This window comes from Berghia stephanieae, chromosome 2 (genome assembly GCF_034508935.2).
Source record: "Berghia stephanieae isolate SIO BIC M18660-M18661 chromosome 2, UCSD_Bste_1.3, whole genome shotgun sequence".
NCBI lineage: Eukaryota > Metazoa > Mollusca > Gastropoda > Nudibranchia > Aeolidiidae > Berghia > Berghia stephanieae.
The window spans coordinates 93,463,059-93,475,082 of record NC_088361.1 but is presented as its reverse complement, the minus strand read 5'-3'; the positions used below and the strand labels follow the sequence as shown (position 1 = coordinate 93,475,082).

General features: G+C 34.1%; 1 protein-coding gene across 1 annotated transcript; it reads right to left on the bottom strand.

Moving 5' to 3' along the window:
* On the bottom strand, positions 1-11,634 carry LOC144965888 (galactose-1-phosphate uridylyltransferase-like). Its single transcript, XM_078901715.1, has 9 exons — positions 11,565-11,634; positions 11,093-11,262; positions 9,038-9,113; positions 7,442-7,620; positions 6,060-6,116; positions 4,906-5,028; positions 4,065-4,197; positions 1,468-1,706; positions 1-1,041 (listed from the first exon to the last, which is right to left on the bottom strand). Exons 1-9 carry the CDS (start codon positions 11,617-11,619, stop codon positions 955-957), a joined length of 1,119 nt encoding a protein of 372 aa, XP_078757841.1. The 5' UTR covers positions 11,620-11,634; the 3' UTR covers positions 1-954.
* Positions 11,635-12,024: the final 390 nt, after the last annotated feature.

Sequence of the window (12,024 nt, the reverse complement as noted above, 5' to 3'; positions counted from 1 at the left end):
TTGGGGAATCAGACTTTTAATATTACTTCATCATTCGTTGACAGTCATTTTCATTTTTTCAATATATGGTCTGCCTATGGAACAACTAATGAACAAAAAGGAATGTAGCAGCTTCGAAAAAGAACAAAATACCAAATATGCAACATTTTGGGCTCAAAACTCTTCTTCAACCAATAAAAACTACAATAAAAACATTAATACATCACTTAAAATCCAGACAAATGGCAGAAAAGTATTTGGCATGACAAAATTTCAAGATAGTTTTACCAGCCGACGAGATGTGCCAAATATTTTTCTGTTGTCTGTCGGGATTTTAAGTGATGCATTTTAATATTTTTATTGTTTTTGTGATTGGCTAAAGAAGGGTTTTGAGCCTGATATGTTCAGTGTTTGGTGCTTTGATCCTTTGCAAAGCTGTTATATTCATTTATGTTCATTAATTTTTACAATCCACAGCTTCTAGCAGCTTAGCATCGCTCTGCTCATGGAACAACCCATGCAAAGGGACCATGATCCATCCCAGGTGAAGTTGAGATTTTGTTCTGACCCCCTGTCCACCAAGCAAAGATTGGGTAGCTGGATCTGTTAGATAGTACTTTGTGATAGACTACTGTCCTATCCAAAAGATAACAAGCAATTGCTATTGTCCGTTTCACATTATCGAAACCCCAGAAATCGGGATAAACTACAGTTCCATGGGCTGCTGTCTGTCTGGGCAATATTGACACCATTAAAGATGCACTAGAGACTATTTGGAAGGTGTCATACTTTTTCTTTTCTTTTCTTTTTTGATATAACACATCGACCGTAATACGTCAGTTTGACCAAGTCATTCGGTATATATGTGGAAGAAGAAGAAGATGTCCATTTTACTTGCTGTCAGACTAACAATGATGTTGAAACAACTGCATTACAGATACAACATATGATGCAAGCATAAGTCATGTATTTCATTTAGAGTGCTCGAGAATTTTCAGAGTTTCCATTCTCAGACCGAATCTTGTAGTGGGTGAGAGGTAGGTTCCGTAATCTTTCAGCTGACTGGAAAAGAAAGAGAGAAAAAAATGAAAGAAAGTCTGAGGAATTTAAGTATGAAACATGGCCAAAATGTTTTTAATTATGGCTATGCATAGTATGAGGTCTGATTGTTTTTCTCCTTGTTTTGCTTGTTTTATTTCTCTCCCTTTTACAAATAGAAATATCCAATTAATACAATTTTTAAAAAAACATAAAAATCCCCAGCAATTTAAGAACCCACTACCCTACCTCCCATCTCTCCCCCCCCCCCCCCCCCCAAAAAAAAAATAAAAAAAAAAAAGAGAAGAAAAAACAAAAAAAACAACAAACAAAAAACAAAAAAACACAAAAAATTTCTCTCCTGAAAATAAGTTCATATTTAAAACCATTAAAATTTCCCCCCTTTTCCTTTTAATATCATTGTTAGTTCAATATAATAAATCAACTCACCTGTTCCGCAGTCATGTCTCGTTGAGAGCTGGCTAGCATTTCAAATCCTACCATAAATTTTTTGACTGTCGCTGATCGTATCAAGGGTGGATAGAAAACTGCATGAAGTTGCCAATGACTACAATCTTCAGAGAGGTAACTTCCGGTTGGAGCACCATGCCATCCCATGCAGTATGGGAAAGATGTCTCAAACAAGTTGTCATATACCGTCAATAATTGTTTCATAATTTTACATAGATCTGAAATAGAGATATGCTGTAGTTAATAGTAGATAATCTTCTTATAATTACTAATAATAGCTAGCAAATTCACTATCCCTGGAGGCATTCAAAAGGGGTGCTACGTAATACCAGAAACGACTGGAAATGAGCCGAAACTGGTATCTACCTCTCATAGTCCCGGGTTCATTCTCCATTGGTGCACTCCTCCTATAGTCTCAGGTTCATTCTCCTCTTGTGCCCACTTCACATAGTTCAACTTCAATTACCACTGGTACCCATCTCCCATATTCCCAGGTTCATTTCCCTCTGATATCTTCCTCCCATACTCCCAGGTTCACTCCCCACTGGTGTACACCTCCTGGAGTCCCTGATGTGTATCTCGTGCTTGACACAGGAAGCTGCGTACCTTTGCTCCTGTTTGTGTTAAATGTTTACGCTAATTCTTTCATTTATTTGGATTAATTCTTAAAGAAGAAGAAGAAGAAGAAAAAGAAGAAGAAGAAGAAAAAGAAGAAGAAGAAGAAGAAGAAGAAGAAGAAGAAGAAGAAGAAGAAGAAAAAGAAGAGGAGGTGGTGCGGTCGTGTGAGAGCTTTCTAAGAAGAATATATATTTCGAAGAAAAATAATTATTTCGCATTATTTTTTTTCCGTCTCACATCCGGACGGAACCAAAAAAATATAGAGACTGAGAAATAAGAACCGGAGATATGCATGTGTGTCGGTAGAAAAATAGAGAGAAACCTTCCAGTCCGGTTCGACACACTTCTGTGCGTTATTTACTGACTAGGTGTGTGTGTGAAGACGTCTCGCTTGAACTTCACGACCCACTCTCGCTGACTGTGGCACAGTAGCCAGGTAGTGAATACATCCACGTCTAGCAGAGTGTGTAGGTGGCATGATAATATCATAGCTAACAGATAGACGGCAAGTTTTGTTTTGTCTTTGATGCGGCAAATGAAAATTTTTTACATTTTTTTCTTAAGTCGGCATTTGAAATGGAATAAAATCTATTTTTTTCGAGGAACGAAATAAAAGTCTTTTATTTTGGGGCTGTTCTTTGACGTTACGAATTTTATTTTTACTATTATTTAAAAAAAAAAAAAATTAGCACTTAAAAGCAAAATCGTACTGTCGGAAATCCGACAATAGACAGAAGATTTACAGGCCTGCATTGAGTAAAAGATAATGGTAAACAAAATGTGATGTATTTATGCATTCATTGGTCCATGTTTAAGGTATATTGGCTGTCACGTTTTTCTGATAAAAATATAATTAAACAGGGAAAGATAATATAGACACCCTGTATTTCTATGTTGATAGTGTTTCAAATGATAGTATATGTATTCGTCTAAATCTATTAATAGCTACTTCAGATGTTGAGCTATATAAATGTACACCACCAACACCACCCACCACCACCATCATCATCATTATTATCATTAATATTATATTTATTATTAATATTATTATTAATACTATTATTATTATTATTATTATTATTATTATTATTATTATTATTATTATTATTATTATTATTATCAATCATCATCATCATTATCATCATTATTATTATTATTATTATTATTATCATCATCATCACTTAATTTTTTATCGTTTATATATATAAACAATAAGGTATCAAGTGATACCAGATAAATTTATTAGTTATTGGTAATCATACTTCTTATAAAAATATTACCTAAGATTCAAATTACATTAAAAGTAAATCAAATGTATTTACATCGAATGCTTAAGATACAAATAGCAGCATATAAATTTGTCATATTCAAAAATGTGAGCAGCAGTTAGTTAGAAATGTTGAATGCTACTTATTTCTACTACTGACTCGCTTTGATGGGAAATTTTATTTAAAATGTTGATGATAGTGTTAGAAATCTACTACAAAATGATGTTTCATCTAATTCATTGAAAATTTTAAAATTAATGATTGAGTGTAACTCACTACAAAATATTAAGATTATTCAAAAAGATGTTGCCATAACATATTCATAAGTTTCAGTCACATTTTACTATAAGCTTGATAAAAAACATTATTTTCCCACATGTGGCCAATTTTTCAAAGAGCTAAAATGGGACACCATAACACGCACTTCTATCATGACCCAAAACAGCAGTATAATTGGACTAAAATTGAGACTGCTAAACCTTAAATTACTTACTTTGTCTGTTCTCTGTTTTAATTCACTGGTCAAAAATCATAATCATGGGACATAAAGGGTCATTTCCACTAAGATTAAAAAAAACCCTTTTTTTTTACCCTACACCTCTAGATTGCCAAATCAGGACAGTTCTGATTTTAGCAGGATGGTTGGCTGCTGTGTATTTTGAGACTAAAAACAAAACAAAAGTTACTAACCAGCCTTTTCGTCTTCAGTCAAATCGTTCAATCGTAAAACATGACGACGGGGTAGGAGCATCGTCTCAAAGGGCCAGATAGCCCAGTACGGCACTAACCAAATCCAGAAATCACTAGAAAGGACAATTCTCTCCTGAAAAATGAAAAATAAAAACAAATTTTTAAAAACATACAAATTTAGCATTAGTTAAAGGTCGTCTGAGCACAGTATACGAATGATCTTCTTTATATATAACATCATGGGAGGTCCTGATAACTCAGTAGAGCACTCGCTTCACATGCAAAATGACTGAGATTGATCCCAAGTGAAGTTGAAATTTTTTTTCTGACCCTCCCCCCCCACTTGTCCATCCAACAGTGATTGGGTAGCTGGGACCTTTAGATTTGGTAGAAAATACTTTGCCATAGATTATGTCCCTTTCATGCTACAGAAACCAGGATGAACTCCATCTCCATAGGCCTCATGGCTCTGAAAGACTCATTTTGTATATATAACAGGACATGTTTATGAATTCCTTTTACAATTATAATTATTTGTGACAAAATGAAAAGTACTGCAAAAGTAATGTTCATAAATAAATTTTTAAGTAAAAATCAAACACTCTAAAGAAGATTAATTCAAAGCTTAAAGCAGATGCCCTTTTCCAACATGTTGATATGTGGTAAAGTTCATTTTATATGGACTATGATGAATTACCAATAATTTTGTTCAATAGATCCATTTTAAATTAAGAAACTGTTCGCCATGAATTAATGAGAATGATCCATTATCATGCTCCATATAAATGTCTGTATGAATATATCGAACATCAATGACAACGACAATCAATCTTGGATTTACCTTCTTGGTGATTTCTTTGCTCAAATAATCCACCAACATGGGTTTGTGGTGCTTCTTGTAAAATGACCTCTGATTGTCATCCTTCAGTTTTGGCTCGTTAGGCAGAAATGAACATGACCATACCTAAAAGTATTTCATAGAAAAATGTATATAAAATTAAATGGTTGGTTTTAATTTTGACATCAATCTGAGAATCATATTAGGTTAACCCTAAATTGAATTTGGTTTTAACAAATTCAGTAAGCAGATGGATTTAATCAGACAATGCACGAAACTAAGAATACAGTTTATCTTATGTAAAAAATCTAGAGTGCGTTCTATAGGCCTATATCATTCCCGGGACCATCCGGATCACAGTGCAAAACCTTAACCACTCTTGGCCACTTCGGCACAGGTATTCAAGGTGTTTGGCAAATGTTCATTTATTCCGTACTAGCAAACCAGCTACATCTTGATGTAAAACTAATCACTAACAACCCCCTCCCACTTCTCTCTACGCAGGTATTCACAAACAGGTATGAACCCCCCCCCCCCCCCCCTAAAAACAAAAACTGAATGACAGCTAAACATGGTGCCTTGCTAGTTAAAGTATGGACATTAGTAAATGTTGTGGCTTTATTGAGTTTTTTTTCTGTGCCAAGCAACTTAAAAAAATGCTAAGTTATTGGAATTAGGCATTAGAAATGCCAAATTGTCAACCCAGTACCCAACTTCCTAGTTTCAGGTTAAAAATGACATCATAAATGTTAGGGACTGAAAAAAAAATTGATTGAATACTTGCATGTGGCCATTGTAAGATCAATCTAAATAGCAAACATCTCAATGTCTTGCATCAGCAGAATAGATGTGTTAATGAAATAGCTAATTTTTATTGAAGAAAGAAGTCTAGTTTTCTCTGTAGAGGAGACACGCACACACACACACACACACACATGCAGAGATTTGATGTTTTATTGATTTAGATTGTATTTAATCTCCCGTCAATTTTCACATTACAACTCAGAGCAAGTAGAAAACAAATCAAATTTTTAGTGAATAGCTTTAAAGTATAGTTGATGGCAGCTGCCACCCAACTCTATATAACAGGTATTCCCGCTCTAAAGAACTTTTTCTTTATTCAGATTTAAGAACAATGTCAAGAAATCAACACCAACCTGACAATGAGGGTGGGGGTTTGAGCAGCCCATCATGGTTCCTCTATTTTCAAATATCTGCAAGTTAAAAATCATTCCATTGTTTTTAAAATGGATAAAAATGAAACATGTTTTGTCTAATTTGATTACATTGAGACCTTCAGGGGATCCCAATAGCACAGTTGGTAGAGCACGGCTTCCCATGCAAAGGGACTGAGATTGATCTCAGGTGAAGTCAAAATTTTTTTCTGAACCTCCCCCACCCAGCCAGCAGTGATTGAGTAACTGCATCTGTTAGGTCTGGCGGAAAGTACTTTGCAATAGACTATCAACCTATCCAAAGGGTAGCAAGCAATTGCTATTATCCATTTCACACTATAGAAACTGAGATAAACTCCGGCTCCATGGGCCTAATGGCTCTGAAGGAGAATATTGTGGTTACATAGAACATAACACAGTCATGTCTCTACCATCTGAACAATTCCATTCCCAGCATTATGTTCGTAGTACAGAGACATCCAGACCGTGGAATCAGTCCCTAAAGTATATAAATAAAAGTATATAAATAAAGAAGGAAAAAAAATGTTCCCAGGTTACCTCATCTTCAATACGGCAATAAAACCGTGACCCATTACTTTAATCTTGTACAATGATGGAATGAAAAAGATGGGAAAAAAATTTGAGATATAAGTCCAATTGATCAAAATGAGATTTCAGTGCCTTTCTTTTTTAAAGTTCAAGAAACGAATCATACTCTCTCATCCATAAAGGCATTTATCATCAAGTCCCAATAGCTCAGTTGGTAGAGCACTCGCTTCATATGTTAAGTTACCAAGATCAATCCCAGGTGCAGGTAAGATTTTTTTCTGACCCCCAACCCCCCCCCCCCCCCCCCCCCCCTGAATGGACACATGGGTCTGATAGATCTAGCGGATTGTACTTTCTGATAGCCTAGTGTACCATCCAAAGGATCAAGCAGTTGCTATTTTCTGTTTCACGCTATAGAAAAATTGAGATAAACTCTGGCTCCATGGACCTTATGGTTTTGAAGATTTACTTTATTATTTTAAAAAGTTTTTAAAATTTTCAAACATCAATTTCACCCTGAAATAATACCAATGAGCGACTACCTGGTACAAAAGGCATGTGAGATCAGACCATATAATACTACGGCAAGGAATTTGACATAACCTCTTTAGTTGAATGGGATATTTCTAGTGGAACTTATCAGCTGGGAGTTTTGTTTCATAGGTTGAATAGAAGAAAGGCCAGCCTTCATATCGATATAAAATTTTACAGGTTGTCATCCTCAAAAAAAAAGTGTTACTGGGGTGTGAAAGAAGGTATTTTCCTTCATCAACTGATGAAAATGAAGTTTGGTAAAAAATGAATAAAGTATATACCTGAACCCAAGTGAAATCTTTCCCCAGTTCCACACTTTGTTCCACCCAGACATTCACCACATGTCTTATATCTTTCTCTTCCATCAAAGGCAATGTCAGGTCTGACCATGGATGATAACAGATGACTTTACACTTGCCGTGAGCAGGAGCAGACCGAAACAAAGGGTCCTCGTCTTCATCTAATCAGAAATACCAATTTATTACTAACAAATATAATCTAATCAGAAATACCAATTTATTATTAACAAATATAATCTAATCAGAAATACCAATTTATTATTAACAAATATAATCTAATCAGAAATACCAATTTATTATTAACAAATATAATCTAATCAGAAATACTAATTTATTACTAACAAATATAATCTAATCAGAAATACCAATTTATTATTAACAAATATAATCTAATCAGAAATACCAATTTATTACTAACAAATATAATCTAATCATAAATACCAATTTATTATTAACAAATATAATCTAATCAGAAATACCAATTTATTATTAACAAATATAATCTAATCATAAATACCAATTTATTATTAACAAATATAATCTAATCAGAAATACCAATTTATTATTAACAAATATAATCTCTAAATTCGTTTTAAAGGCATTTCTATGTGACCTCATATTTCATAGTAAGGAACAAAAATAATCACTGATACTATCATAACTCTTTGAGGTTAGTAATAGTAGTTATGCTCAATGCATATTTCAATGCTTTATCTATTCATCCAGCGACCTATATGGATACAACTTTCCATTTACACACAGCAGTATTTACCCACTGTACATGTACTAAAACTTTACAATGACCGCCACTGCTTAAAGATAGATATTTATTCCTATCTAAATGGAGTGGGATAATGTGTGTAAAGTAACCAAGTTAGACTACCCATGAGTACATTGTCACAGCCAGACATTTCAAGCATTGTCATTCATCCTATCAGTGACCATGCACTTTGTTGCTTGACTTTGTCTATAATGAAGCTTGACCCAAACATGCTTTAATGGAATTCATTTCGAAAACATATCTTATTGGAAGGAAGAGTTCAAACTTTAAAACCTATAGCATTTGCTTCAACACAGTAATTCTTTTCGCTTAATATAAGCCATTGGAATCTTATATCAAACACATTAAATCAATAAATCAAGAGTTGCAGCAGACATCAGCAATCCGTTGGGTCCTCTTTGTCATTCGCCATCTTTAATAAATCCACATTCCCAAAGACATGTAAACATTACAGGTTAACAAACTTTCCACAAAAATGTAGAAAAAAAGACATTCCACCAAGAGCAAAAAATAAAGTTATAATAATGCATACATATGAACTGTCGTCTCAAAATGGTATTATGTCGAGGTGAAACATGATACTCTCAATTGAACTTCACCATAAAATTATACATTTTTAGTTAAAATCAATGTCTCTTTATCTAAATGACCGAGTTTAGTTACTCCAACTTCAAAACGCATAAACTTTCCAATCAGAGCCATTTTGATTTTATAGTTAATTTTCTTCATCAAGATCATTCTAACATGACACCGTTTGGAGGCAGTGGGTCACACATGTATTGACTGTTAATACTGACCTGGGTCAGGTCCACCTGGTAGAAGTGCTGGAAAGTCGTTATCAAAGACATAGGTGTTGGTGTAGTCAGGATTTACCTGAAGAAACAAAAGAAAAGGAATATCTAAATAGATGTTCTTTATTCTTACCCTTTTTCAAAACGTGAGCTTTTATATAGAACAATATTCAAAAAATGTGCTCAAAGTACTTAACAAGGGGTCCTTAGTCAACAGCAACACCATGTTGGATGACATGACATAAAATTTACGGAGAACTGTTACTGTTATCAAGTTACAACACATGTCTCTTGTAGTATTTAAATGCTCGAAAATTTTTGAATTAGAGAAGAATATCATTTTTAACCGATACAGCCGTTTTGATGCTCTTGCAAAAAGGGACTGACTAATATTATCATCTTTCTCTATTATTATATCTAATATTAAACAGTACAATGAACATCTTCTCCCTAATGGCTGTTCCTTGGTAGACAATAATCATTAATAATAATTGGAGATGATCATTAAAAATTAGTGGTATCACAGAGGTTCAAAAACAAACTTTGAAAATTAAAAGATAAGACAGAATTATGTACAACTTTTGATAAACTCAAAGTCAAATATAGTAATGAATGAAGTAGTAGTCGGGTAACCTGATAGTACTGATAGCTGAATTGGTAGAGTACTGGCTTCTCAAGCAAAGGAAACGATATTGATCCCGGGTAAGTCGAGAATTTTTTCTGACCCAATCCCCCCTTTGACCCAGCAGTGATTGGGTAGCTGGGTCTGTAAAGATCTGGTGGAAAGAGCTAGCATTCTATCAAAAGGGTAACAAGCAATTGTTAGTCTGTTTCACGCTCCATAATTTTTTTTGTTTTTGTTTTTAAGGGTTTTACGGCACATTTAGGTTATATCAACGCCAGTAAAAAGGAAGAAAATGGGATAGTAAAAAGTTATAGAATTACAATTAAAGCACCCAAGAAAAAGTAAGACATAGGGGAACTGGGAACAAATAGGGATCAGATGTAGATTCCAAGAGCATACCACCAATGTACTTAGTTTGAGATCACCTAAAAGTCTCATCCAGACACAAGCACAGGTCCCAACTAAGAGGAACACACTCAAATGTTTACCAATCATATAATATAATATGTAAACTAAACATAATACAATGCATAACAGAGAGATGATTTACAAGGGAAAAAATATCATCTCCCAAAACTATAACTATACATTCGACTGTTTCCCTCCCAGCCAAGGAGCTCCGGCAAGGATCAGGACAAAACTAAGTAATCTTATTCCAAGACAATAACAGGAAACAATTGGGAAACGGGTATGGGGGGATAGAAGACACAGCATGTACCTCCCTGCCCACTATGGGAGGTCAGGATCCCCACCCAGACGCTCCAGAAACTGGGAATAAGGGGCCTAATGGCTCTGAAGACTACTAAAGTAATAATGATTGGAATTAGGAAATTCAAGTTATTTGGAGTTGAGGAAACAAAACATTCTGTACTTAATAAAGGTATTTTACTCAATACAAATTTTGAAGTTTAAGCAAAAAAGTTCACCCATACAAAATGCCATGCGTGTCTTACTGCCTCAAATGTATATTATGTCAGAGTGAACCAGATATTAAAAAGTGATTTCAAAACCAAAATGACCAGAATCCTGCACCTAAATCGACATAAATCTATTGAACATCTTGCTCTCACAGGAAAGATAGAAGGTAAATAGAGTAAAGGTAGACCAAGAAAAACATATTTGAATAGTTTGAACAGCTGGATGACAAAGAAAGAGAAGAGTAATATTAGTTTTCTGAGGTTATCTGATCAAAGAGATGAATGGAGTACATGATCACCGATGTCTGGCACAGACTTGGTACTTGAAGAAGAAGACATCCAAAAACTGTTTCCATTGCTCCCACTAAAACATAAAAAATTAATCAAGTTCCTATTTTTCACGATAAATTCGATTTTGAGCATCTAATCATTCTGACATAAACCCTTTTTGAGGCAATGGGTCACATTTTAAGAGGATTGATTTTAAGTAAATTGTCAAAAACTTAATTATTATTGTACCTGGCCATTAGGTCTTGTCACACCTGGACACAAAGGATTTTTGGGGTCGTGTCGTAATATACCGTCAGTAGCAAGTTTTTCAGTCTGACCCAGCCAAGGTCGTTTGGAGCGATGTGGTGACACAACAATCCAATCATCTCGTAGAGGATTGTACCTCAGATGAGGATGATCTGGTGAGATAAATTGATGAACTTTAAGATAAAAACGTTTATGCTAAATGATTGAAAATAATAATAATAATAATAATAATAATAATAATAATAATAATAATAATAATAATAATAATAATAATAATAATAATAATAATGCACATTTATATAGCGTCATCTCATGCAATATGGGCTCTTGGCATTTTACCCAAAAAAAAAAGAAAGACTAAGTAGGCACTTTACAAAAAAAAAAAAAAAAGACTAAGTTATATAATTAATGTATGTACAGATACTTGCATCTGATGTCATCATTGAGACATAACCTGTTTCTGTCTGGAAGTGAAAGGAACTTTCATCTTGATACTGTAACCTTTTCATTATGATTCAATCATTTTAAGACAAATGAAAGAGTTCTTTTAATTCTTAATAGCTTTGAAAGCAAAAAAAAAAATTAAAAAAAAATACAAAAATTGGAGCACAGGAGTATAAGCAACAGGGTTGAGATCAGGGGAAAATGTTGGGCGAATAGTCCTGAAAAAGACATACATGAGCTGTTCCATTTGAATGATTTAACTCTTTTCCCCTCTTACTCAATTTTCATAATATAACACGCAAGCCAATGTCAAACCAGTTTCCAAGCAAACAAAGTAAGATATCGCAAGGGACCGCATTTTCCCATCTCAAATCTGCTTCAAGATTATTTTCTCTATCATTTTGAAAGTAGGAGTCTTTTTTTTTAAACAAAAAAAAAAAAAAACAGTCGATACTGTGTCTATGACATGT

Bases quoted from the DNA above. Each gene is read 5' to 3' on its own strand.
- LOC144965888 (XM_078901715.1), bottom strand. From the start codon at position 11,619: ATGAAAAGGTTACAGTATCAAGATGAAAGTTCCTTTCACTTCCAGACA. The intron at 9,114-11,092 runs GTACAATAATAA...TTGTTTCTTCAG, and splicing joins TGACAAGACCTAATGGCCAG to GTAAATCCTGACTACACCAA. The intron at 5,029-6,059 runs GTTGGTGTTGAT...AAATACTTTTAG, and splicing joins ACCCCCACCCTCATTGTCAG to GTATGGTCATGTTCATTTCT.